General features: G+C 40.8%; 1 protein-coding gene across 1 annotated transcript in view; it reads left to right on the forward strand.

The window, feature by feature from the left end:
* The window catches only part of LOC139719036 (protein patched homolog 1-like), a 79,948-nt gene that overhangs the window by 408 nt on the left and 52,793 nt on the right, over positions 1-26,747 (forward strand). The window contains exons 2-4 of the mRNA XM_071630480.1: positions 152-259; positions 2,184-2,376; positions 25,928-26,117. Of these exons, the coding sequence (XP_071486581.1) occupies positions 152-259; positions 2,184-2,376; positions 25,928-26,117 (491 nt within the window). The remainder of the gene's footprint in view (positions 1-151; positions 260-2,183; positions 2,377-25,927; positions 26,118-26,747) is intronic.

The raw sequence follows: 26,747 nt of genomic DNA on the forward strand, positions 1-26,747 counted from the left end.
AGTAATGGAATCGTGTCTCCCGTTTCATCATCTGTTTAGTGTACATAAGCATGGATGTTTCTTTCACTCTGCAGTGATTATTGTATTCATTCGTGAATTCGTTCATTCACTTCTGTTATTTTTCTTATGTGTGTGTGTGTGCTTTATACAGGACGGGAGATTATCCACCCCTGGAATACCCGAGGACTTCGTATACGAGGAATTGCTAACAAGGACTAGCTGGACCAATGCAGAATATGCCTTCAGACAAGTGGAACGGGTATTTAATCCCCTCTTTTTCAAAAAATTTTCATGGTATGACGACGACACACAATTCAAGGCCCCTGAAATGAACTTGCGCGGCGATGCGGTTGAGCTTGGATTATAAGTTAATAGTGCCAAAGAGAAACGTCAATCCTTCACCACTACGTGTATAGTGAAAAAAGTTTTTGGTATTTTTCTATGCCTGGACGGAGCGGAGTAGCATATTCATGTGGTGCCTACTGAAGTCGCAATATTACCAGCATTGCATTGGAAATACCTCGTATCATATCCATTGCATTATAAGCTTGATTTGTTGCACTGTTTAGAAGGAAGAATCTGATTGCATCTTTCCCTAAACTGATATATTTCTGTTTGCACGTAATAGCGTAGAACTTTTCAAAGTATGTATCATCTGTTTGTTATAAGGTATAACTCTACAAAATGTTGTTTATATAAACAGGCTCAGAAGTGGAAGTGGAGTTTAATATAGCAAGTAAAGTTTACAACTGCCGAGTGAACAACATGTAACGTCACCAATGATACTGATTGCCTTGTGTATGCCCATCTTATCAGCAAACAGCCGGTTTATCTTGCCTTTGTCTTCACTTTCTTACCCCTTCCTTCCTTCAAAGTTGTTACCTCATTCTCAGCCCATCTTTCAAGGCTGTTGTAATCATTACATAAGTTTCTCGCAACGCCAGATGGTAAAAAGTAATGAACATTTTCACAAATTACCGATTTAATGAATTTTAGTGTAAATGCATAGAAACTTCCAGGCATTTCTCATTCAATTATACCCTTTTTTCGTCAATTACTGTGTATACGTGTGTATAGCAAGCGTTGAGGTAGTGCGTGAGCGCATTGAGTACGGCCCTAGTATACACCAAATACCACACACGGCGAAACATCGCGTAGGCAGTGACTTGTTACTGCACTGGTATTTCGTAAGGGGAAAAAAAAAATCCGTATAACTGTACCACGCACGGGATTGGGCGAGAGTGATTCGACCTCGTACTAGTCGTTAGTTGACGAGAATTCTTTTACATACCCATGTGGATATCATTAAGAATGACGAACATGTACTTCGGTATATATTATGATGTAATTGATTCGTGGTAAGTGACACTTTTTTTCCTTAACTCCCAGGTGCATAGTAATCGGAGGGTTATAATTATGTAGCATTCTAGGCCATTTACTAGCGTATGAGATGGAACACAAACGGTCATTCTCCGCTTTGCTATCGTCTGCTGACGAAACGGAAACGCGCACGTCGGATTGAATGGATTTCTCCTTGGAAAACAAAGAAAGCAAGAAATCAGAGGAGCAGAGGATCAATAGGATATTCATAGCTAGCTAGTGCGTTCACCGCTTCTGAACACAAGATGGACGGAAGATATACTAAAAGGGCCTAGAGTAAAAAGAGATGGATGAATTGGGTTACTTTTCAAATGTGATTTGTGTGTTTTGCGTTGTAAATACTATTTTGCAATTGTTTAGAAAGTCACTGACGACGGGAAGTCCACGGCTGCGCGGAGGAGGGCAGCGAGGCTCCGCATTGGGGAAGCTTTGGGGAATAATCTGGGGTCAAACTATGAGCATCTGGCACTGCACACGCCAAGGTTAGCATGCTTCATGCTATGCCGCCGACAGTGAGTGTGTGCTTGTGCCATGCCGTTGTTCGAATATACGAATGCGAAAGTTCCGTAAAATCACACACACACGATCCAATTGCCCGTAGAATACAGCCACTCGCGTTTATGCCATGTAGTTTTGATGCCCTCAAACTGTGGCGACAAGTCGCTTTTAGAAGCGTTACCGGGTCTAGACCACTCCATAACGCTTGTTTTGGTAGATGAGGGAAATTATCCACAATTTCGTCTGCTAGGCTTGACACTCGACAACCAGATGATAACTCTGGTTTGTCTGTTTCCCCCACGCAGGGCAGAGCACAGGGGAACAAGGCAGCCTTGTGGCTGCGGAGCAAGTTGCAAGGACTGCTCTTCACATTGGGATGTTACTTACAACTCCACAGTGGAAAGGGGCTCTTCCTTGGACTCGTTATACTGGGCGCATGTGCCGTGGGGTTGAAGCTCACGAGAATCGAGACGAACGTGGAGAAGTTGTGGGTACAAGGTAAGTTAGACCCTCTTAAGAATATTTCGGTCTCAATGAACGGAAATCTTTGGTTAATAACAGTGAACGATCATTTAGTGTGCAGAGAGAAAAGTTTTTGACGCGCCCTTGTGTAGGGAGTGATTGGTATGCGAGTGTGATCGTGATGGAAAGTGATGACTGCGTTTGATATCATTCGCGTCAGTGCGGCGTTACTAAATATCACTATGCTAGACATTTTCTGTGATTCTCCGCCATTTTTACGTCTGTTCAAGCATTTACTCTAAATCTTATGTCGCCTAGCCTGTTTTGATGTGTCTCGTCGATTGAGGAATTTATAAAGCGCCCAAAGTGAGATGGCATGAACGTCTGGGGGGAAAGTTTGCTGCCTCATAGGACCAACTCGGGTTATCTCCCGATGGGCCCGGTAACGGGCGTAACAGCGGGCTGCGAGCTCCCTACTGCGCCAGCAGTGGCCCGTCGCTTCCCCGTTGGTCACATGTGGCCTACTTAATTTCGCCTCTTGGCCTTCGTGACATGGTGTCCACATTCCTTCCGCCATCTCAGTCGGCTCTTGTTTGGATGTGGTGCAGTGCTGAATTGGTGCTTGATATGTGTGGTCCATTGCTTTTGCCATTCAATTTTTTTTTTTTATAAGTTCAGTTCATATTTTCCTCAGATTCTTTTGACCTTTATGGTAGTTGTGTGTGTCTTTGTTTGTGTGTGGGTGTTTGTGTGTGTGTGTGCTGTTTTTAGGGGGATTTTGGGATTGTTTTCTTTCCAGATCTCATTCATATTTGTTAATAGCATACTCCTTTACAGGAGATATGTTCTGTGTATTTATTTTGTATTTGAATATTTCTACATTATGTTTGGTTCAACTATATACTCTGACAAGAGATGTGTTTTCTGTATTTATATATAGTTTGAATATTGGCATTTGAACATTCAAGTGGAATGTAAGCCTTTAGCAATGAATGAAATTGACATAGAATAAGAATATAGAAAATGTTTTGTTTCAAGATGCAATAGTTCAGTTTCTTTTAAAGAGATTGCAGAGGATCACCTGTAGGCCTTATCAATAATTAAACTTTACCAAAAGTTAGTGTAGGCCCATTTGTTTCATACTGTGATACTACTTTGGTCCATGCAATCTTATATCAACCCAGAGTCTAAAACTTTTTACACAAGGATAGTTGCCTCAACATATTTCATCCTCATTTGTGTAATTTACTGACTTTAAAATTAATGGTGTAGGCAGTACTATTGTCTACTGGCTTCAGACTGGCTGAACTGGACACAATTTGATTTAGCTTCTGTGCTTGTATAAACTGTCAAAAGCGTAGTACTCTTGAAATTTTAAAGGTATTGTAATATTACACATGTTAACCTTAAAGGCATAATTTACTATTTGCAGATGAAACAAAAACCCAACATTGGTGCTTCAAAATAGTTTTAAAATGTGAGGTAGGAATAGAAACCACCAATGTAAAAAATTTGAACCAGTATAATTGATGTTAAGTATTGTTAAATATACAAAATGTGAACAACAGTAAAATGTGTCCAGACTAAACCGTCTACAGTTATGGTTTAATGAGAAAAATACAGATATTATCTCCTTATGTTTTAGGCTTTATTGCAAAAATGTTATATGGAAGGGATATTATCTCCTTATGTTTTAGGCTTTATTGCAAAAATGTTATATGGAAGGATGTTTTGTGATACAACTGATGTACACATATGATCAAAAGTGATATCTTGAACATTTTTTCTAATCACTGCTGCCAAAGGTAAACAGGACCTTTAATAATAGTATGATTACAGTATGCCATGTCATCTTTCAATTCTTTCATGTTAAAAAAAGTTAATTTTGATGCACAGTAAATCTTGTCATCAAAAATTTCTCTATCAGTGAAAAATAAATATATGTTTGAAGTTGATGATGCAGACCTGTACCTTAGAATTACCAGAATATTTCTTTTCCTGATAACAGTCGCTATCAAAAATGAAAATTCATTGACATCGACTTTTAGCAAGTGACAAATCTTTTATTTCCTGCAAAGCAAAACATCTTGCTTTATTTTTTGCAAAGTGAACATGATTTTGGGGGTCAAGAAGTGCACACTGCAGTTGGAGCTGGTATATTATGTTAAAAGTAAATGGTAGAAAAAATATTGCCAGTTCGGTCTTCATGTGATAGAAAACAACCTCTTTCTCACTTCCAGATTTAAAAAGTGGTCTTGTGCTGAGCCACAAAAACTGGAAGGGAGGGTGGGGGGGGGGGGCAGGCAGGAGGGGGAAAGTGACAACAAAATGACCCACAGGAGCGAGCTGAATGAGGAGAATTGTTTGCAGGGTTCTAAATCAACAATTTTAGAAGGCGGAAGGGGATAATGAAGTGGCCTCCTGCCCACCTAGACTTTCTTTTGGTCCAGCAGCCATTGGCATTCATCAGTTTATCTAGGAACTGGCTAAGTATTGGAAGGCCCCCACACTGTTGGCTCAAGAGCTAAGCTAATGGAGTAAAGGTGTAGAGAGTGAGTGGGGGATGGGGAATTACAAGGTGTTTGAAGGTATATGTGTGTGTGTGTCGAAGCAATTTCTTGTCTAGCATTGGCGCAGCTTGGCTGTTCCGCAACACGTGTTCACCAGGATCTTTGCAGGACAATTTTTTGTTATGTGTGGCGAGAGAGCAAATTTGCTCTCGAAAGCAAGCAGGAAGGCCAGGAGAAAAACACAAGTTGGGCACTAGACCAAAGGGGCTAGATTTGGGCTGGTGGTGGTTTTGGGAAGTGTTTGAAATGAGCTTGTATTCCCTTCATCCTCACACTCCGGTGTAAATCCCATGTTGGCATTATATTTGTTCAAGATGTTTGCCTGTGAAGGGCAGGGTAAATTTAGATTGCCACTAATGTATACAGCTTGATTTCCTGTAAGGGGCTACTGGAATTGTATTCATTCAACCTGATGGTGTTTGTTAAGACTGCATTTTGTAAGACATCAGAGCACAAGCCAGCAACTTCTAAACTTGCAATTCCTCCGATTTTAGGAGCCATAGTATCGTTTTCTTTTTCAAAGTAATTTTAACCTAGAAGGTTTCCATCAAAATACACTCATCAAAATACTTGACTGCATTGGAATGAACTAGAAGCGTCTTGCATCTTCATGGTCATTTCAGAAAGGGCCTTTTTTAAAGGATAGGACTTTTTCTTATTGCCTGCAGAGAAGAGAAAAATAGATGTCCAAAAAGTTATGACCAGGTATGTTGTACATCTTTCATACCCAATCATTTTAACTAGGAAGCATTACATATGAAGCAGGAAGAACACTTACAGTGTATGATTCCTGTAATTAGGAGTGAGGCTGATGTTGTATTTGGAAGTCACATTCTGGGTATTATCTTTCCTAATGAGTATCACTTTTTTCTGATAAACAAAATGTGTGTGGCATAGAATATACCAGGCTTACTCCAGGATAGCAAGTAGGCCTAATCATCATTGGCCCATTTTACAAGTCTTTCTGCACTCTGGTGTTGGAGCAAAGAGCGATTGTGCGACTTTTCCTTGAGCGGACACTGTCATTCTCTCTCATCACCGCATCACCATTGAATGAATGGAATGTGCGAATGGGCACAAAGGGCGAATGTGTGAACTGGGGACAAATTAGGAAAGGGGGGGGGGGAGGGAAGTGTCATTTCTTGTGTTGTTATTCTTATGGATGAGGAACATTGATTGAACTGGGACAAAGGGGTCAGATCTGAGATGAATCCCCAGGACACAGAAACACACAAGAAGTACCTCCTTCACCTCTTTCATTTTTTTTCACTCACCCCTGCCCCCCCCCCCCTTCACAGTTTTGCAGGCATCACAAACATAGACATAGGAATGTTGGTATTAGCCGAACATTGTGGGCAGGTCTGAATGTGGGTAAATTAGTAGGCATTGCATTGTGGGCTGATGTCTTGAACTGATGCATGACAGACGGATATGATAGTCGGGGGGGGGGGGGGGGGGAATAATCTTCCCCAAACAAACTAGGATTTTGGAAGAATGATCTTCAATCATGTGGTTGCTAGAAGAAAATGTACAGAGATATCCAACACCAGCTGCATTCGTAGTGATGGCTAGATGTGTTTCTTTTTTTTATGGTACAGGTAACAGTTGTTTTTTTACTCAGTACAGTTGTAATGCCAAATCTGTAGATGTTTTCATGCCATTTGTTCTCATGCTTCTGTTCTTACACCACAAGTTTTCCCAATTTTGAAGTGGCAAGATGGTCAGATGCAGTTTTTTATTTTATAGTTAAAGGGATGGTAGAGTTTTTGGTGGAGATGGGGCTTCAGGTTTCCAACTTTTTTGTGAGATAATGAGAAACCTCTTATGAATTACGACATAGCATGTGCAATTCTAAGTACAGTTCTGAGAGGAATGAAAATTTTATCAAATTGAAATTGGTTTTGATATAGATGAGATATCCAGAAACAAAGAGGTCATAATAAAAGATGGCTTTCATTGCAATCACTTTGTTTCACTTTTTTTTTAAATATCTCGGCCATTTCAAGACTGATTTTCATCAAATAAGCTTTGAATTCCTTCTAAAGTTATATGCTCTTTAATGTTTTATAAATTATAGGCCTAAGTGGTTTCTAATTATCTGGCAAAAAGTTAAAATCTGAATCTCCCGTCTCTATCAAAACTTTACCATCCCTGTAAAGGAATTGGTACTTGTTCATTGCTGTGACATTTTCTTATATTTTTTGAAGTAGACTTTCATACATTATCAAATCAATTATAACAAAATCCCAAGCTCCTCGTTTTGAGCAGCTGTGATCAATATCATCCTCCATTGTTATCCACAAGTTGGAGAGAGATGGAGAGAGTGGATCGGGGAGCCAGATTTTCCCTTTGAAGTAAAGTAAATTCCATCACCCCAGAATAGAGTGCAAGCCCAGCCTGGTGATGGGAACATAATTCTCCCCCCCCCCCCCCTCCAATAAAAGGGAAGTTTGCCAGAAGTCTCCCACAGTGGCAAGGCATCCCCCTGTGTTGTTCTGTGTTCTGTGGTGGCCAGTCCAGAGTTCCCATCACCATTGGATATTGGTTGCCATGACAACTTGAGCTCTTCCTCCACATCCCCATTTGATTGCACCATTATTAAATATCAATGTCTTTCTGCTGAATAATAACCATTCCAGAATTTGCTTCCATTCTTTTGACTTGTTGTTCCCAGTATCATAGAGCAGATAAACATGGGAATAAGGTGTCAATTTGAAGTAAGACTGTTCAGTTAGATATTTACATTACGCCCTTTATCTTTCAACATTCTAACCAAGGCTGACTTAAAAGGAGAATGAAACCTTAAAGTACTTGTTGATTGAGTGAATGGAGCAATATTAGGAGAATACATCAGTAAAAGTTAAAAAAGGAAAATTGGGCAGTCCGTTCAAAAGTTATGAATTTATGAAGTTTTGGTGATGAAACTGCTGGATGAGAAGACTATGCAGATCATGATATCAGTTTATGCACTACGATATAAAGAAAATATAAACAAAGTTCGACAGATTTTCACTTTTCTTGCTTAATGAAAGAGCACCAGACTTACCACTTTCAGAATGCAGGGGGAATAATATTACCCTTGACATATTGTCAGTAACACGTCCAAGGAATGTAGGCCCTATACTTTTCATATGAAATGATATTTTGTGGAATTTTCTTTATATGTTCTTTAAAAATGTCATAGTAGTGCAAATGTAATGTCATGATCATGATCTGCAGTAGTCTTCGTATCCAGCGGTCTTGTCACCAAATGTAAAAAATTCGTAACTTTTGAATGGATTGTCCAATTTTCCTCAAATTTTCACTGATGAGTGATGTGTTCTACTGATAATCCTGCATTCACTCAATCCACATGTGTATTTGGGGTACCCTCTATGGCTTAGCCATGCAAGGCATTCCACTCTGTGCTATAGCATACATCACCAAATATGCATCATTGTCTTAAAAACCAACTGACCTTTTACAAAACCGCCCGCTCAGATGCTCATCTAATTTTCTGGTGAGAAAACAGTCTACAAAATTCGGGAAGAAAAACCGCAAAATGTGCCAAAAGCTGTCCTCTACTACGTCCTGGGGTAGAAGTGCAGGGGCCCCCAGTGGAGAAAACAACACCGAGGAGCCCTTACAAACCGTGCTCGCAGAGAGCCACAGCAGCTGAAAATTGCATTAGGGGCTAGGATTATTTTAGCCTCCTCTCTCTCTCCTCTCTCTCTCTCTCTCTCTCTCTCTCTTTCTACCAGAAAGCCACTTTCCCCAGGCCCATGTTGTAAGTGAATATTCCAAGCGCTCATAGTAGTAGTAGTAGTAGTAGTAGTAGTAGTAGTAGTAGTAGTAGTAGTAGTAGTAGTAGTAGTAGTAGTAGTAGCAGCAGCAGTGTGACGCCTGCTGCATGCAGAAACCCAATTTTGGAGACTCTGGAAGCCTGAGTGAAAAATGTCTTGTGCAAGTTGCTGTGGTCGTAATAGAGACAAGAGTGGAAGGCCTCACAACACTTCTGTTGGTCCTCCACCTCTCCCAGCTTCCCTGTACTCCTAGTCCTATCTCATCCACTGTGTGCCTCTTTGGTGACTAGAGGAGAAATGTAGCCCCCTTCTTGCTGTATGCAGGGCTGCACACTAAGCCATTTTTTCTATTGGTCCGACCTGTCTGTCGGACCAGTAGGTAGGGCCTACCCAGTTTTTCCATGTTTTACTGGTCCATTCCTGAAAAAGTTACTGGTCCAACAGTAATTTTTACTGGTCAGGGACCGTCATACCAGTTGTGTATTGGTAGAAGCGTGATCATCTGGTGTTCTTGTCTGATGATATAGATCTCTTGTCATCAGAGATGACATCCAATGAAGACGCTGGCATTGTGGTCATGTGATTTACTGTGGCTGCAAAGAAAGTCTCTATATTTCCCCTGTTGGTGGTCAGCAGGAAGAAAAGATATTGAAAATACAAAAAGGTATTATTTGAACGTACATTGTATGATACTGTAGCTGTCTGTTTTGGCATTCAAACATAATGTTTTGTGCTTTCAAATTGTGATCAATGAATGCTGTGATTGACACTCGAGTAGCTGGCTGAGATTTGCTAAAAACCAGTTGACTGATCAACGTTAAGTCATCCTCTCAGTCTCATAGATATTTTTCCCATTGGATATTATGTTGCATTGAACAGTGCCTGAGGCTGAGATGTGAACAAACTGAAGCAAAGCTGGTTTGTCGTTTACATATAATCAGTAGTCAATATGAATTGACAGAAATCACCCCAGAATGCACTACACAATGCTGTTCGTATCAAGAACCTCCCCCCAAACATGACAGTCACCTTTATTTCTATTCTGAATAGGAAATTTGTTCAGAGAGAGGAAGTCATTCGGAGAGTTTTCCCATCCTCGCCATTTTGCTTCCCTCTTTCATACTGTATTCTTCTTTTCTCTCCTCTTCCAAAGTATTTTCTCCTATCTTTCTTTCTTGTTCTTTGCATATCCTCTCTCCCTTTCTTTTTCTTGCCATTTTTGTCATTCCCCCCACCCATCTCTTCACTTTCCCCACCCTCTCCCTCTCTTTCCGACCACTATACAACTGTACTAAGCCAGCCTGGTTTATAAGGCCTTGAGTAGGAGCAGTTTGGCCGAAGGTCACTCTAAATTGACCAGATATGATGACCACTAGAAACAAAGGGGTGGTTGTGCAGGATATGGGTGTGCTCATTTCATTGGCGCGGAAGGTAAACACTGGACATTCACATTTCACTTTTCAGGTTTTTCCTTTTATACCCTGCCACCCAAAAGCCTCCTCTCTCTGCTTATGGTTGGGCTGCTTGAGTGAGTTAAAGATGTGATGACGATGAAATGTGGATGCATTGCCTGGATGCCATGTAAGACTGAAATCATCTGAAAGGGTTCCTGATGAAATATTAGTATAGCTATAAATTCATTTGTAACTGCCTGTACTTTTTCCGTTAAAAATAGCATTAAATTGCCTGTTCATCTGGTGCTGCTAACTGAATTTGGAATGTTTATCATGAGATGATTGTATAATGTCGGGCAGTTTAGGTCTTGTGGACCCGGGACATGAGGAAAACATTCTTGAAGCGCGACTTCCAAGAACTAGTGTGGTGCTTTCCTAGGATGAACAACTGTGAATTAATCTTGGTGTAGGGGGAGAGACTGCAGCGTGACAGTACATCATCCACTCATTCCGTGGCTGCATTCAAATTGTCACATAGGTAAAGTGACTTTCCTCACTCCTCCTTCCTCCTCCTCCTCCTCCTCTTCTTCTTCCTTCCCAAATTTCCCAAGAGGCTAGGAGGGAGAAATATTGTTTGACAGGTGTAGAGAGGGGGAACCAGGGGGGCATGCTGAGAGCTGGGAGACCCCAAGTCAGGTGGGGGAGAACGGGATCAAATTAACAAATATTAGTGTCCCCACCTCCCAACAGGTTTATCCCTCTATGCCAGAGATCAGGGGGGAGAAAGCGCAGCTAGTTATAGCTCACTGCCAGCACGAGTGGGATCGCCATGGTTCGTGCAGAGTTCAGGCACTAATACTGGTGTTCTCCTCGGGAGTGCTTGAAGTTTTTCCGCGGCTGCGTGCGAGAGAAAGCGTAATGTGTTGGAATGTTAGGCTGTGATATAATGGGAGCATGTTTTCATCTTGCTGTGTTTTGTAACCTTTGCCTTGTTATTGGCCAGTGCTTTTGGTTGTAATGCCTAGATGTGTTTGCTGTGTGATTATTATGGAATGACGGTCTTTTATTATGGTATTATATGTAGGCCCTACAACTGTATGTCAATGGACTAAGCTTATACATTTTTCAGCCATTTTGTTCAATGCCTAGACAGGAATAACATGCATTTGAATCTTCTGTAGTGTAAGGTGCAAACACCAATGCTTGGGCCCTATTCCATTCTTGATGTATCAAGCATGAAGGATATGTTAATTTGGCATTAAGCTAAGGTCTTTGATATGAAGGAAATTTCGAAAGCAGATTTACAAATTACAGACAATATCAACAGGCAGAAATGGCTATATTATATGGCATTGTGTACTTTAGCTATGATATCCTATGCAGTGGTGATCCTATGTGACCACCTTGTGTCATTTCAATGTAGGCCTATTTAACCTGATATGAACATAGCCAAAGTGTTGCTGTTCAAACAAAAGCTTTGAAATACTTTTAAATTGCATAGTTATGCTTCATTTCAATGTATGTTATGGTAACTAGGACAACATTATGGATCAAGGAAAAAAAAAAGTAGGGTTTCCATCTGTTTAAAATCAGCATAATGGAGAAATGAAATGTTGATGATTTGCAAGTGTGCACTCGAGGTCACTGGCTGGAGTGATACGCTTCCGAGACAAGTTTGAATGAGTGAAAAATACAAATGTGCAATCGTGGAAGGCTTCTGCCTTGAAACTCATGAGTTTATGAGCTACTGCACTTGTGAGTTGGGTATGCTCTATGGCAGCCATGACACTTTGAGGCAGCAGAAGCTTGGTGGGTCTTCGATACTGAGTAAAATGTTGGGCATGCAGAATATTGCAATCATGATGGAGAAATTAAGGGTGGCTGCACCCATTTGCTGGCGTCTAATTGTCCAATTTTGTCTTGCCCTGGATCGGGAGTCTACCTTCTCGAGTTCCGTCACAAAAGCCGCCTGATTAGAAGTAACGGTCCTGCCGGTGCAGCCATTCAAACCCATTCGGCATTCTCATCCCATTCACAAAAGCCCCCGTGCCATATATATCCACTCCAAGAAAGGAAAATTGCAGTTACTCTGCTATAAAAATTTTGTAAAGAATTCTTGAGGAAAGTGAGCGTGGTGTTGTTAGGGGGCATGTGAGAAATCAGAACTGCAGTTGGTGCCCCACTCAGAAAGGCAACCCCCTCCCCTGACCAACCCCTTCCATATACCCCTTCCAGCATCAATAATACTGCTTTGAAAGAAAAGACTTGGATTATAACTTCTGTTTACTGCCATGGATTGATGATACAAGTTTTATGTGCTTGCCACCTTTCTTCAGAGCGATTAGCATTCCTGAACAATTTGTGTGTTTGTGTGATTGTCCTTGTGCTTCAAATTTTCTCCTATGTAGTTAGAAAGGAATGACTCGTCAGAGTAGAAATGAGGATGCTCAACTCTCGTTTGTGACCATTCTTTACCTTCTTCATCTTGGTCTGAGATCATAATCTCTACTTTCATCTTTCTTCACATTATCTCAGTCCAAAGATATTTCTGCTTTTGACTCCCTGGTCCATCTCTGCTTTTGTTTGTTTTGTTCTTTTATAGTAATCATTAAACATTAATTTCTCATCCCTCCCCCCCCCCTCCCTGCACTTGAAAACTGTCATGAAGGATTTGTGATTGTTTATTTCATTCAAGTAGGCCTACAACTTGTTCTGTTTGTAGGCGAATGCCCCTACATGTAACTAAATGGGTATCATATCATATCAGTGGCTGGTATTCATTCTTTGGTGGTATCGGTCCTAGGAATGAACCTGTCGCTGTGTTTTGTGCATAGCGGTCATTGAACCTGATGGACTGCAACTTGACAGCCACTTGAGTGTGGCTGCAGGGAGCGAAAGTGTTGAAGCTGCTCTCAAGAGGACTCACTTGCGAGGATTTGAGGGCAGAGATAAACTCTTCTCTCAAGTTCCAAGTCCGTCTTGGACCATCCTGTGGCCAAAGCCACTTATCCCCATAGCCTCTTTTGGGTCTTGGTATCATCCCCCTCCTCCTTACCTCTCCCCCCACCCCCCCCCCCCCCCCCCCACCCTCTATGATCTTAGAACCCACCACTGGGGTCCCCGCTGCTGCTCCTGCTCATCAGTTCATTATGTCCCTTTTCATCTGTTTCTTCTTTCTTTCTTTCTTTTTTCCACTTGTGAAGAATCTGTGGGGTCAATGCCCGTGTAGGTAGGTTACCTCTCAGTGAGAGTCCAGTATTGTACAGGGCTATGCTACAGCTGCAGCACTCGCCAATCAGAATGAGATTTCTTGCATGGAAATTGTGGAATGATAATCCTATGAAATTTGCTGTCTTTTAAGTTCAACATTGAAGTCATGGTATTGTTTCCTAGTTTGAAATTTACCTCCTAATTTCTGATATGCTAGTCCCTCATGCCCATATTTGTGTTTTTACTTCTTTTTTTTTGCGTAGTGGGCCTCAGATTTATAATTTTTTTTTTCATTTTAAATCATTGTTGATGCAATGGAAGTTCAAAAGACGTGAGATTTTTGTTGCATCGTTGTTACTCATTATTGATTGTCACACTGATATAGAATTTTATCGATGGAAATGAAAAGGTATAGGCCTATAAAGATTTCATGCATCACTCACAAGGGAAGAAATTGATAGAACAAAGTGTTCTGTCTGGCAAGGTCTTATATATATGACACAAGTTTTCTTGACCTCCCTTCACGTTTATTACGACAAGGTGACAAGACGAAAGGGTCGGGAGCCCCAAATCGACCAGCTAAATTGGTCTCTGCGTGATTGTCTACCTTCTCTGTAAACAGTGACACTTCTTCACTACATGCCAGTCGACTCACTTGCACAAACTAACTTCATTTTGGTAGGGATATAGCTGTTCTGTGCATAGGTGGAGGCATAAACCTCCGATATAGCTTTGGACCCATTGGAGAGCACTCAAACAAACACCACCTTCACCGGGGCCATTCAGAAATTTGGTGCTAGGGTGTGAAGGAGGACAAGGAACATCCCCCTGTGTGGTGGTCCTGTCATTACAGGGGATCATCGTGAGTCTGTTGTGAGGCCCGATTGTTAATCTCATTCCAGCGGCGGGGAAACTCCCATTGTTCGCACACTGAGGCGTAGCGACAAAGCTCCCACATTTGAAAGCAATGGGTGGAGAAGAAAGGGGGAAAGTGGAAAGGGGGACTATACAACTACAACAACAAAAAAAGAGGAAGGAAAAAGAGAGAGTGAATGGTGAAGGAAATCACTGAAATGGTGAGATGCATTTAATATACAGGAAAGAAGACAGCAATGGTGTGGCCTTCAAATTATATTGGTGCCCATGCTCCCTGATATTATTATGAAGAATTTGTTACGAGTTTGACTGCTTCCATGAAAAGCAATGAGTGGGACTGATGCACTGCCCAAAGAGAAACATCTTATCGTGTCAGTGTTGGTAATACAATCATAAAGCAATATCGAAGGGGTTGGGTGGGTGATTTTTTTTCGTATTCGATTGCAGTCATGCTATCTTGGTGTTGATACTTTTAAAACATTAGGCCTATAATGGGTAGGCTACTGGATCTTGAGTGTGATATTCTGAACAATACCAGGGCTCTTATCAAGTTTTGAAAGAATTCCTAAGCTGGTGAAAAAAATGGAAAATTCCAAGTTGGCATGAATACAGAGCTCATCTGTATCAACATCTCAATCAATCAATTCTGCATGTTCTGCTTTTGAACTTTACCAAGATGGCTTAATACGTTTGGATGTAATATAACCCCATCACACTTGTTGCTTTAGATAAAGCATTTATGACCATCTCCCCTTGTCTGCCCTTGCCTGCGGCAGTGCTCAGTTAGGTATTATTTTGCTGATGTAGTGATGAACTGATGTCTACCTGTAGCCGCGATGTACAATGTATGTGCTCTGTCTCTTCGTTATCAGCGCTCCCATCTGGGGGTAACCAGCATAGCAGCATCATTCGCTGCATTCCCAGTGGGTCCCGCATTATGAGGGAAAGTCCTGCGGCGCTGGACTTTCCCCTTCCAAAAGCATAGGCTTCGTTCATCTAACTCATGAAAACAGAATCACATTTCAAAACATGTTTCGAATGGCATTTGCGAACATGGTTTGAAATACGATTCTCGAGGTGCTGCCCTTATCTAACCATCTTACACTGTAACTGCGATTTGAATGTTTTCATTGGGTAGTTTTGTGCCATTAGACCCAGGAAGTACTTTAGTGGTCAACTGTGTACCACCAAACATGCCTTCATCATTTACGCACAAACAATTCATAGAAAACACAAATGACGCACGTTGTTTACCGCAACTGGAACTGCTGGAAGTTGACCTAGGCAGCTCGGAGATGTTAACGTGTTTCAAAACAGAATTGCATTTATCGACTCGCAGAAAGGCGATCATGGTCTCAAACACGTTTCAACTTACCCTTGGAATGGCATTTCAAATTGGTATTTCTAGGCGTATTTGAAAATATGGTTGTGTCACCAAAATATGCCTCAAATTCATTTAATATCATGATTCTACCTCAGAAAATTTTTAGATAAATACACCAATGGTGTGTACGGTCAGTCACAAATAAAATATGTAATTAGATCTCCGTTGACGACATGTTTTTTGTTGTTTGATATTGTTTTGTTGTTGTTGTTACTGTTGCATTGTTGTTCATGCCTTTTTTGTCATCTTTTTAACCATCAAGGACAAAAATGAAGGAGCCAAATCTGTGTGCTTTCGTAATGGAGTGGGTAGGAGATCTTTGTAGGGATAGAAGATGCCGATGCTAGCTTTGCTCATGGTGTGGTACTTTCAACGCATTCTCCTCGGGCCTGGCAAACCATCCAACCATCCATCCATGCATCTTATCCCCTCTCCCGATATGTTCTATCTGTCATCGCCATGGCGATGCTTGATGGTTCACGGCTTGTGTTGTGTGGTCTTCGCTCTCCCCCTCTCTCTCTTTCTCTTGTGCAGGGTGCAGTGTGTGTGGGAAGAAAAGTTCAAGGGTGGCGTGAGGGTGGGCAAAGGGGGAGGGGGAGGGAGAAAAAAATGGACCAGATAATATCAGTAGTCTCTAGTTGCTAGACATCCCAAACCTACATGTATCACTGGTGCGTGTACTTCCGTCATCTAGAGAAGATTGAATTGCGCATAATTTCAGTTTGCACATATGAGCGTGAATATTACAGATTGTATAATGACTTACTGGTGCGTTTTGTTTGTAATTGGGTTGACTTGTTTTGTGCACATAATGTTGTGTTGTTTGTGTAGCACCGTGCCAACTCGTTTGTTTATTACTGGGTATAGTTTCTAGTATTTCTGGTAAACCAAGCTTTACCATGACTACAATCTGTAAGTTAAAGGGTGTGTACAGTTCTGGTCGAGGTGAAGATATAGCTTTTAACGTTTTGCGAGATATTCAGAAATCACTCGATGAAATGTCAAAGAGCATGCAATTCTAAGGGGTATCAAAAGTTTATTTGATGAAAATCAGTTTTGAAATGGCTGAGATACCCAAAAACAAGGTGAAACAAAGAGACTCTAATAAAAGGTGTGGCCTGTAGTCTTTTATCATTATCACCTTTTTGGATATCTCAGCCGTTTGAAAACCAATTTTCACCAAATAAATGTTGAATCCTTCTTAGAATTACATGCTCTTTCATATTTCATAAGAAGTTTCTCATTATCTCACTTAGGAATGTAAAAAACATGAATCCCAACTCAACCAGAACTGTACAGCCCCTTTAACCTTCAGAGCACATAGAGAAACTCCCCCAGTTTTTCATAGACCTACAGCAGAGCTGCCAAGTCTCCCTGATTCTGCAGGAGTCTCCCTAAAAAATGTCAAAATCTGTTCATGTCTAAAGAAGAGAATATCAAAATCTCCCTGATTTTGGAATTATTTCTATCCATTGAAATGCATGTAACACACAAATATCTCCCATATTGCTGTGTGGAATCTCCCTGATTTGGATGTGGGAATGTTGGCAGACCTGCTACAGTAGCATTTCATTTACCTGCTCCCTCCAGTTAAGTTTCTTCTTAGGCAGAAAAATCCACTTTTTTTGTTGCTTGGTAGGGCAAGCCTCTGGCAAGCTTTGTGGGTTTTATAGGCAACTTTTTGTGAACAAAGCATGCATAGAATTTGAATAAATTTATTTACTGAAGCTATCTATTGCTTGCTGTGGTTGAACCAGGCAATAGCTACAGCTATACCTCTCTGCATACCACTGAGTTATGTAGGTGGCATTCTAAAACTTTTATGGTGGAAGTCAATTCAGTTTTAGCAGTTGTGTTGTGGTGCCTTGATGTTTCCACTTGGAGCTGAGAGGGGGTACAAAGCTTTCACCTTCAACCAACTTTTTGTTCAAGTTTGCTGCAAACAAAAAATATCTCTGAGACAGAAGGGGAAAGAAGATTATATTTTCAGAATACTTTCCTTTGGCTTGGGGAAGGACCTGTTGTTTACGTATACTATGGTAAAAATGCATGTTATACAGTAATGCCAGTATTAGTCGCTATCTTCAGATGATGTAGAATGCATAACATTCCAGTCGCTTGTTTTTTAGGTCTCCCAGAATTTGTGCAATTTTGTGTTCCATGCACTTTAGTAGGGCAAATGGTATTGAGCCATTTTGGGTACATATTCTCTCTTTGTGCGTATTTCCATTCATACAACCAGTTTGTCAATACAAAAGTTTGGCATGATTGTGAGTATAATGTCAGTAAAAGGATATTCTATGGTAAGATTTTAATGTAAATTTTATTGTTGAACTTGACCATTTCCCTAAAATGTAAAAAAAAAAAAAATGTTAAATGTAAACAGGATGTACAACTTGTATGCCACACATGAATGGAAGATGAAGGAGTCATTCATATGAATGATGTAATAGGGTACTTTTCCACCACAATTTGACTTGTTCCTCAGAGAGGTAATTGTACATCTGTGCCTGCCTGTAGCCCTCCCTTGCCCCTGCACCATGTAGGCCTACCTGGCTGATGTTTTTGCAAAGTCCTCTCTCAGTTGGCCTGTGATAACAATGCCTGGAGCTTTGTGTACAGAACCATTTGACTACTGACTTAGCTGACTTTCTCCTTCTTCTCTTCTTCTTCTTTTTTTCTACCATGGCTCCATCAGCCTTCTCCATCTTCCAGTAGATTCTGACACACATTTGTGGTGGCAGTCACACTTGTGTTGTTGTTGTTTTTTATGTCTTAGAGTGTTTGTGTGTAGTTTTGCCTTATTTCACCCCCAAAATGAAATAATACCGGGGTACTAAGTTCTGGAATTGAAGTCATTGTACTATCTCTGCTTCATTTTTTTTTTTGTCTGTCCTCCACAAGCCTCATCCTCTCTCAGTGCAGTGCAAGAACGTTAAGGGACGAGGATTAGAGCTTTATTGCAGAGCATTATTGTCATAGTGAATATGATCGATTGTGAGTTCACTCGTCGTGACCAATGTGGTGATTGACATTTTGGTGTCATTTCATCGGTAAGAAAGTAAAAGGTACACTGTATTGAAGATTGCCATTATGTTGAAGTCTTGTGTGTACCCTCTCCCTCCACCACCCCCCCCCCCAAAAAAAAAAGAAAGCGACTTTTCAGATCCCTCCCGAATGTAGCCTCATCTCATCCATTAACGCCATTCCCTGACCCCTCGCCACGACTGCAGAACCTGCCCACCCCCCTGGGAGAAAATAGGATGTTCTGGTATAATGGCATCTGGCAGCTATGCAGTAGAAGGGCAGTGACAGATTTTGGCCCCAGTCAAGTTTATTTGCACAAGGGGTGCCAAGCCAGATTCTCACCCAGTGACCGCACAAGGAGCTCAGGAGCAGGAGTAGGAGCGCCAAGATTTGCGCTCCATTCCCAGCAGAGAGAAAAATAACATTGAAGGACTGGGGGGGGGGGGGGGGGTGGGGAGGAAATATTAGTACAAATGGTCCTCTGTGATGCTGTATGCAGTGACAGTGGTTAAAATTGGATGTCAAAAGATTGGAAAGAATTGACCAGTGAGAACTTGAATGCAAATTCTCATCTGCATGGACTACAGTTGTATATTAGCAAAGACTGGAGCTGCGTTTATCAACTCTCTCATGTTTGAAATGCATTTCAATACTCATTATCAAAAGCGTGTGCAAACGCCTTTTGGATCTGATTTTCGATTTGTTGTGTTTATCAGCTCTGTCATGGATTGATGTGGAGGCCTTTGGCTTTTCACTGTGCAGCTCCATTGTGCAGTTTGACCAGAGGAGCAAAGACATGTAGGCCGTAGTTGGTAGTGGTTGGTGGTGGTAGTTCCAAGCTAGAAACACATTTCAAAATGACTGAATTGCATTTATCAACTCTCCACAAATGAGTTTTTGGCTGAAACATTTTTTAGATCATTTTCCGGCATTTCAGAAATGCATTTCTGACTCCATAATCAAAACAGCTTTGCGTATAGGCTATCAACTGTCCAAAACTCCCTGAAAGTTGTTTGAAAACCCTGATTCTGCATCAGAAGTGAATTGATAAATGCACCCCTTGTAGGCGTAGCTTGTACACTTTACCAATTAAATGCACCCCTTGTAGGCGTAGCTTGTACACTTTACCAATGTCATCCACTTGGATGTGTAAGCACAAGGTTGCATACAGTAGGTTACTTGTCTACTCCTCCCCTTGCCTATGTTGAAGCAAGGAGCTTCAAACACCCAAGCTCCTTGGTAGAAGTGAGGACTAGGACAGGGAGATGGTGGTGATTGCTAGGAAATGTTAGGAGAGGCTTTTTCCTCTTTATGGATGGAAACAACGAAGAAAGAGCATTAAAACTGTTATATTCCAGATGGGGAGAGAGTAGTAATGTTAGTCTGATTACATAACCGTGAGTTACACAGGGTCAAGTGTTGACCTCTTACAATCCCAGTGCTCTACCAGGTTGAGGAATCAGAAGTTAGCATCTCTCCCTCTCCCTCTCTTTCCCCACTATCTTCCTTTGCTGTCACATACATGTAGTTGTCATGCATTCAGCCTTGTCTGAAGAATTCAGTTCTGAACAAATTTTTATGCCATTTATAATTACATCATTAGTCACAGTGTGATCAGCTTTATGAATCCTGGGGTCTGTGGCAGGAAGAAAAAAGGAGATTTTATCACGTGGATGAATAACATGTTTCACATTGGACGAGGTCAATGTACCATTACTTGTTTAGTAGTTGTCATTTTTTTTTTTGTGGAGGAAATTTATATATATATGGAGGAGAGACTAGAAGTTGAGACTAGATATTTGGAGTGTGCTGCTGTCCAGGAGGTCACTTCATAGATTTGATACAAAAACAACAGTTCTTGTTTAGCAGCTAGACTTCATTTTCACAACCATGCTGATTGTGGGTTTTTTATTTCCTCCCCCCTAAGAGCACTCTTCAAGGCCAGATAGATACTAGATAGGTGCCTTCATTTCCTCTCTGTCCAGTCTCCCTCTTTATTCCTTTCTTTCTCTTTCCATCTTCTTCCCTTTGCTCCTTCTTTCCTTCTATTCTTCCTCCTTTCCTTCCTTCACCATCCTCTCTTCTTCTTTCTTCCTCCCTTCCTCCTCTCTCTCTCTTTCTATCTTCTTTTCTCATGACCTGTCTCACTCCTTCCTCCCTTTTCTCTTCCTTCTTGTTTCTTCTTCCCTTAATCTTCCCTCTTTCTTCCTCCCTTCCTCCTCCGTCTTTCTATCCTCTTCCCTTCAGTCCTTCCTCTCTCCTCCTTCCATTCTTCCCTGTCTATTCTTTCGAAAATTTCATGCTGAGAAAATATCTTACTTGACAGTACTGTTAAAGTGGAAATTTTAAAGGGGAAGGCTAGTAACTGATCAGTGGGAATCAGTGGAAATGCTGGGAGATGATTGTTCCAACCCTTATGGGATTCATTCAAGAGTTCATTGTATATCTATTGTTGTGTGAAAATGATTTGCTTCAGAATGGTCTCATATTCAAGTAATGTGCAGTTTAATGCTTCCAGGTTAGCGTCCCTGGTCAGTGACGGAGCATTAATCTGCACATTACTTGAATATGAGACCGTTCTGAAGCAAATCATTTTCACACAACAATAGATATACAATGAACTCTTGAATGAATCCCATAAGGATTGGAACAATCATCTCCCAGCATTTCCACTGATTCCCACTGATCAGCTACTAGCCTTCCCCTTTAACAGTGTTGAAATTTTTGAGCATTTCGCGCAACCAGAAACTGGCGCGAAAATTAAAAGCACGCAAATATTTTTGCTTGCCATATGTTCCCGTACTTACTGTCTTGATTCTGCGGAATTAAAAACATGCGAAACTCTTCTTACCTGGTCGAGCGCGAAAATATCCACTTTTACAGTAGTTAGTTAACTTTATGCAATTAAATACATTGAACAGTTCTATGTCATTAACTTGTATGTGCAACAGAATAAGCAGGACTGCACACTAACCCATTTTTTCTACTGGTCTGCCCCGTCTGTCTGACCAGTAGGTACCCAGTTTTTCCATTTTTTGCTGGTCCATTCCTGAAAAAGTAACTGGTCTGACAGTGATTTTTGCTGGTCAGAGACCGTCGGACCAGTGCCAGTGTGCAGCGTTGGAATAATTGTGACATCCTGTCTTTTAAATATTTTTCAAATTGCTTTATTATATTGCTTAAACTTCTTTACAGTTTTGACGTAATTCCTCTGTAAGCTCGTTAATGATGCAACAAGTTATCATATGACATTATTGTTTTTGTTTGTTTTGTTTTGTGTGTTTTTTGTCTCTTGTTTAGTTCTGTAATTTCTTGTATTATGTTGCAATTGTTGAAGCACTTTGAATTTGTTTTGAAAAGGCACTATGAAAATTGTTTGTTTGGTATTCTTAATCTTTGATTTAATTTTGTTAAGGCTATAAGATAGACATCAGAAGTGATGTCTGAGTTCCATGTACATACTGTTCAAGTTCGAGCTAAATGCATTTCACAACGACTTTGTGTTTATCAACTTTACAGAAACACGTTTGCAATTGCACTTTTCTGATGTTTCAGAAATGTGTTTCTAGCCCCATAATCAAAACAGCTTTGCATTTTAATCAACTGCCCAAAACTCCCTGAATGTTGTTTGGAAACCTCAATTTTGTGCCAAAAAAGAGTGAGTTGGTAAAGGCACCCAATACCTCCCACAGATGGCCTCATTCGTGTAAATAACTGTAGGCCCATGTGGTGTGGATGGTAAGAGGAAGGAGACCTAATCCCATTATCCACGTAGACAATGAACTGGTTTGTCCTCGTCTGTATTACTGTACCTGTTGGTTCCATCACAGTGATTCAGATGAACTTCAGATGATAATGAAGCCATGGTCACTCGAGTTTGACCGACCAAAGAGTTTATCCCTTGGACCTTGGTTTGACCCACACAATGGTATGACATCATAGCCTATAGCTACACAGAGAGACCACCTACCTACAAGTGTACATGTACAGTGTTGTCTGACCGATAGCATTCGTTGGGCCATCTTGGCAGTCATGAATATATATCTTTTGCACTCTTTGGGTGTGTTTATCTAATGCGAGAGTGAAAATTGCATTTCAAAACACATTTCAAATGATATATGAATATGGTTTAAACCATGATTCTCGGGATGCCGTGTTTATCTAACAACTGTACAATCGTGATTCGAGTGTTGTCACTGCGCAGATGCTTTGCGCCGTTCAACCCACGAAGTAAAGGTCAATTGTGTATCACCAAGCATGCCTCATCATTCACACACAAATGATAGGTAGAAAATACAACCGGAAACAGCTGGGAGTTGACCATGAGATATAAACGCGTTTCAAAATGGCAATGCGTTTATCTACTCTCAGAAAGGCGATCATGGTCTCAAACTTGTTTCAAAATGCCCTTTGAATAGTGTTTCAAATTGGCATTTCTAAACACATGTGAAAACACGGTTGCACCCGAAAACGCTTCAAAAGTGTTCATGATTGTGATTCTGCCTTGGAAAATTTTTAGATAAACCCACCCTTTGTTCTCGCCTGATGTCTCTAGCAGGGCTGCCTAGTCTTCATAATTTTGCAGACCATACAGCTCTTGTAGAATCTTGTAGAATGGTATAATGCAATATAGTGCATTATATTGCGTATTCTTTTCATTTTAGTTGCCATTTGTGGTGTTGTATGAAAACAAGCTGGATGTTTCTGTCATTTCATGCTGTTGTGACTTGAAGAAGTCTGACTAAACTTTGGAAGAACTGACTGTGTTTGTCCTTTGGGACCTTTGGCAATCAAGTCAAGAATTCCCACCGAGCATCTGATTGCCAAGACGAGCAGCATTTGACGGATAGGTGATGACGAGAGACAAGAATTGTGTCATACGCCAGGATGTCCAGTGAAAGTTTTGATGGCTACACCTCTAGCAAAGCAAACTGTGTGGAGAATGCACTGTGTTTGAATAAGTTTCACAGAACCCAATGAATGAGTGGGGGGCTCCAGTCACCATTTTCTTGTTCTCGTCTTTGAGAAAGAAAGTGAAAAAAAAGTTTTCCTCTTCCATTGCTGCCCTTTTCTTCCTATGCCCTGTTTAATAGCACCAGGCTCCACTCTTCGCCCCCGTCCCCAATTCCATAGCGCCCATTGATTCGGCCAATAGAGGATTTCCCGTATTGAGCTGTGGAGCCGATTCAAAAGGTTTCCTGGGAGCCTCCGAGTGACAATGGCTACCTCCGACTCGGGCTCCGTTTGTGCATCCCTCTTTTTAATTGAGGCTGTAATTATTGGATCGCAGGGCCCGGTCTCGTTCTAGACTCTCCCCTCTCTCCCTCTCTCGCCCTCCCTTTCTCTCCCTCTCTGTCTCTCTGTCCTGTTGTATTTACTAGCCCATTATTCTCCCGTTCTCCCCGCTCCCTCTTGAAAAGGGGGGCACCGAAAAAGAGAATTTACGGGGTGGGGGTAATTACGACCCGGGGAGTGCCCACATTCACATGGGTGGTCCCCTCAGCTTTCCCCTTTCACCAAGGTGTGAAGATAGAATGGGAAGACCTCTTCTACGCTCCACATACTCGACAACGGAAAAATACTCCCCGCACTCTTTATCCGTATAAAAATGGCATTTAGCCCAGTTCATTTTTGTGTCATCTCTGCCATTTAAAAGTCACATCAATAAAAGGTCTGCGGTGGTGATGCCTTCAGATTGTTGACTGTAGACCTTCGGTTGCATAAGTTGAATCTGCAATTACCTAGCAAGAATTATTTGTGTTGTGGAAAATTTGAGTGAGAATGCATAGTGTGTGCATTTTACCATGTTGACAACAGTTAACACATGCTGAGTAGTACGCAGTACGAAATATATAGGCCTACCCTATGCAAGTTGGCATCCTGTGAACTTGCTGTGTGAAGAATTCATCATTGCGTAGGAATGTGTGGGGAAGTGGTTGCATTGATGATTCTACTCAAAACTTGCAAAGATTTCGACAAACAGAAGAGTGATCTATATACCCTTTTTCGTGAGGAATTACAGTAGCTTATTTTTTTTTGAAAAGCAGAGGGAAAACAAATTTAACTGCAGCTGGACATTTGTGTTTGTGTATGATAGTGTTAGTGTTTGTGTCAAGGTTAGTGTAAAGTGTTTGTGAGTATGAAGAAAATGTATGTTTTGGCATGATATATTTTGTACACTTATATTCTTTGTTGAAAATGAATTAATGATATGAACAGATTATTTGAGAATATTGCCATAGACAGGGCTCGACACTAACGGTGGCCCGGGGCCACCAAAAACGCACATCGGGCCACCAAAATTTAAAGGACAAGTTCACCTTCATAAACACAAGGATTGAGAAAATGTAGCAATATTAGTAGAACACATCATTAAAAGTTTGAGGAAAATCAGACAATCCGTTCAAAAGTTCTGAATTTTTGAAGTTTTTGTGCAGTACCCGCTGGATGAGAAGACTACTGCAGTGTATGAATAACTTAGATGTCACATGCGTACAACAATATAAGGAAAATATAAAGAGAATTTCACAAAATTCCATCTTTTGAAAAAAGTACACATTCCCCTGACTCGTTACCGACAAATGTTATGGGTAATATTATTCCCCCTGCCTTTAGAAAGAGGCAAGTCAAATGCTCTTTTATTATGCGAAAAAAGTGAAAATACGTTGAATTTTCTTTTACATTTTCTTTATACTGTTGTACGCATATGACTCACAAGCTGTAGTAGTCTCCTCATCCAGCGGTTCCAACACAAAAATTTAAAAAATTCATAACTTTTGCATCGATTGTCCAATTTTCCTCAAACTTTCACTGATGTGTTCTACTAATATTGTTGCATTTTCTCAATCCTTATGTTTATGAAGGTGAACTTGTCCTTTAAGAAATGAAGAATTTGGTAGCCTGATCGGGCCACCAAAAATAAAAGTTAGTGTGGAGCCCTGCCATAGAGGACACAGGGTAGTGAGGAAACCACATGAATTCTGAACTAAATCAGTCATTTATCAATCTCTTATTACTTTCAAGATTGATATCATCATGGCAATATTATATTTGCTGTGAGACAAACATGTAGCGTTTCCAATTTTCTGATAAATGCACATAATGAATGTTTGCACTAGATGTAAGTGATGCCTATGTCTTTATTGCCGTAGTGCCTCTATTTTTATATCCCCAAGATTTTCAGGAGTATATAGACTGATCAGAATGATGTGATAATTTGCTGTCCTTATGTTTTATAGGGATGTGTTTCCAAGTCGTAAAATTCTTTTCCCCCGATCTCCTTGTTTGTTGCCTTTTTTTTCGTAATGTCTTAAATTTTTCGCTATTTTCTTTTTCTTTTTACAGTGGGTGGCAGGTTGGAGAAAGAGCTGGAGTACACAGAGGCCACACTAGGGTCAGGCTGGGGTGCAACAAGTCAAATAATAGTGCAAACACCAAAGAAACAAGGGGAGAATATTCTCACCCAAACAGCGCTGCTGCAACACGTGCGGTCGGCGGTATTAGCAACTCAAGTAGAGGTGGACATGTACGGAGTGTGAGTATCCTACACGTCGTCTATCTTTTGACAGGGCCGTATGGCAACTCATATTCTCGCATGTTTACCCATTCACACATGAGAATTGGCAGGTTTTGTATCACATTTTTGGATGTACACATAATATTCAAGCAGTTTGAATTTTTGAACTGCCCATACGTAAGCAGTTACAGAAAAATGATATTGTGAACCTCACCGTGTTAAAGGGATAGTACAGTATTGGTGGAGATGAGAATCGGGCTTTTAACTTTTTGCGAGATATTAAGAAAACACTTATGAAATACTACAGAGCATACCATTTTAAGAGGAATTCAAAGTTTATTTAATGAAAATCGGGTTTGGAATGACTGGAACATCCAAAAACAAAGTAAAACGAAGCAATCGTAATAAAGTGTGGGTCCCACACTTATTGGAATCGCTCTGTTTTGGATATTTCAGCCATTTCAAAACCGATTTTCATCAAATAAACGATGAATTCCTCATGGAATTTCATGCTCTTTCATATTTCATAAGAGGTTTCTCATTATCTCACCAAAAAAAGTTAGAAACCTGAAATTAGGTCTCAACCAAAACTATACAATCCCTTTAAATGTGGCGAGTTAAACTGTGGGGTGAAAAATGGATTTATTC

This window comes from Diadema antillarum, unplaced genomic scaffold (assembly GCF_040938485.1).
Source record: "Diadema antillarum isolate AM-2024a unplaced genomic scaffold, OU_Dant_1.0 scf00000103, whole genome shotgun sequence".
Lineage (NCBI taxonomy): Eukaryota > Metazoa > Echinodermata > Echinoidea > Diadematoida > Diadematidae > Diadema > Diadema antillarum.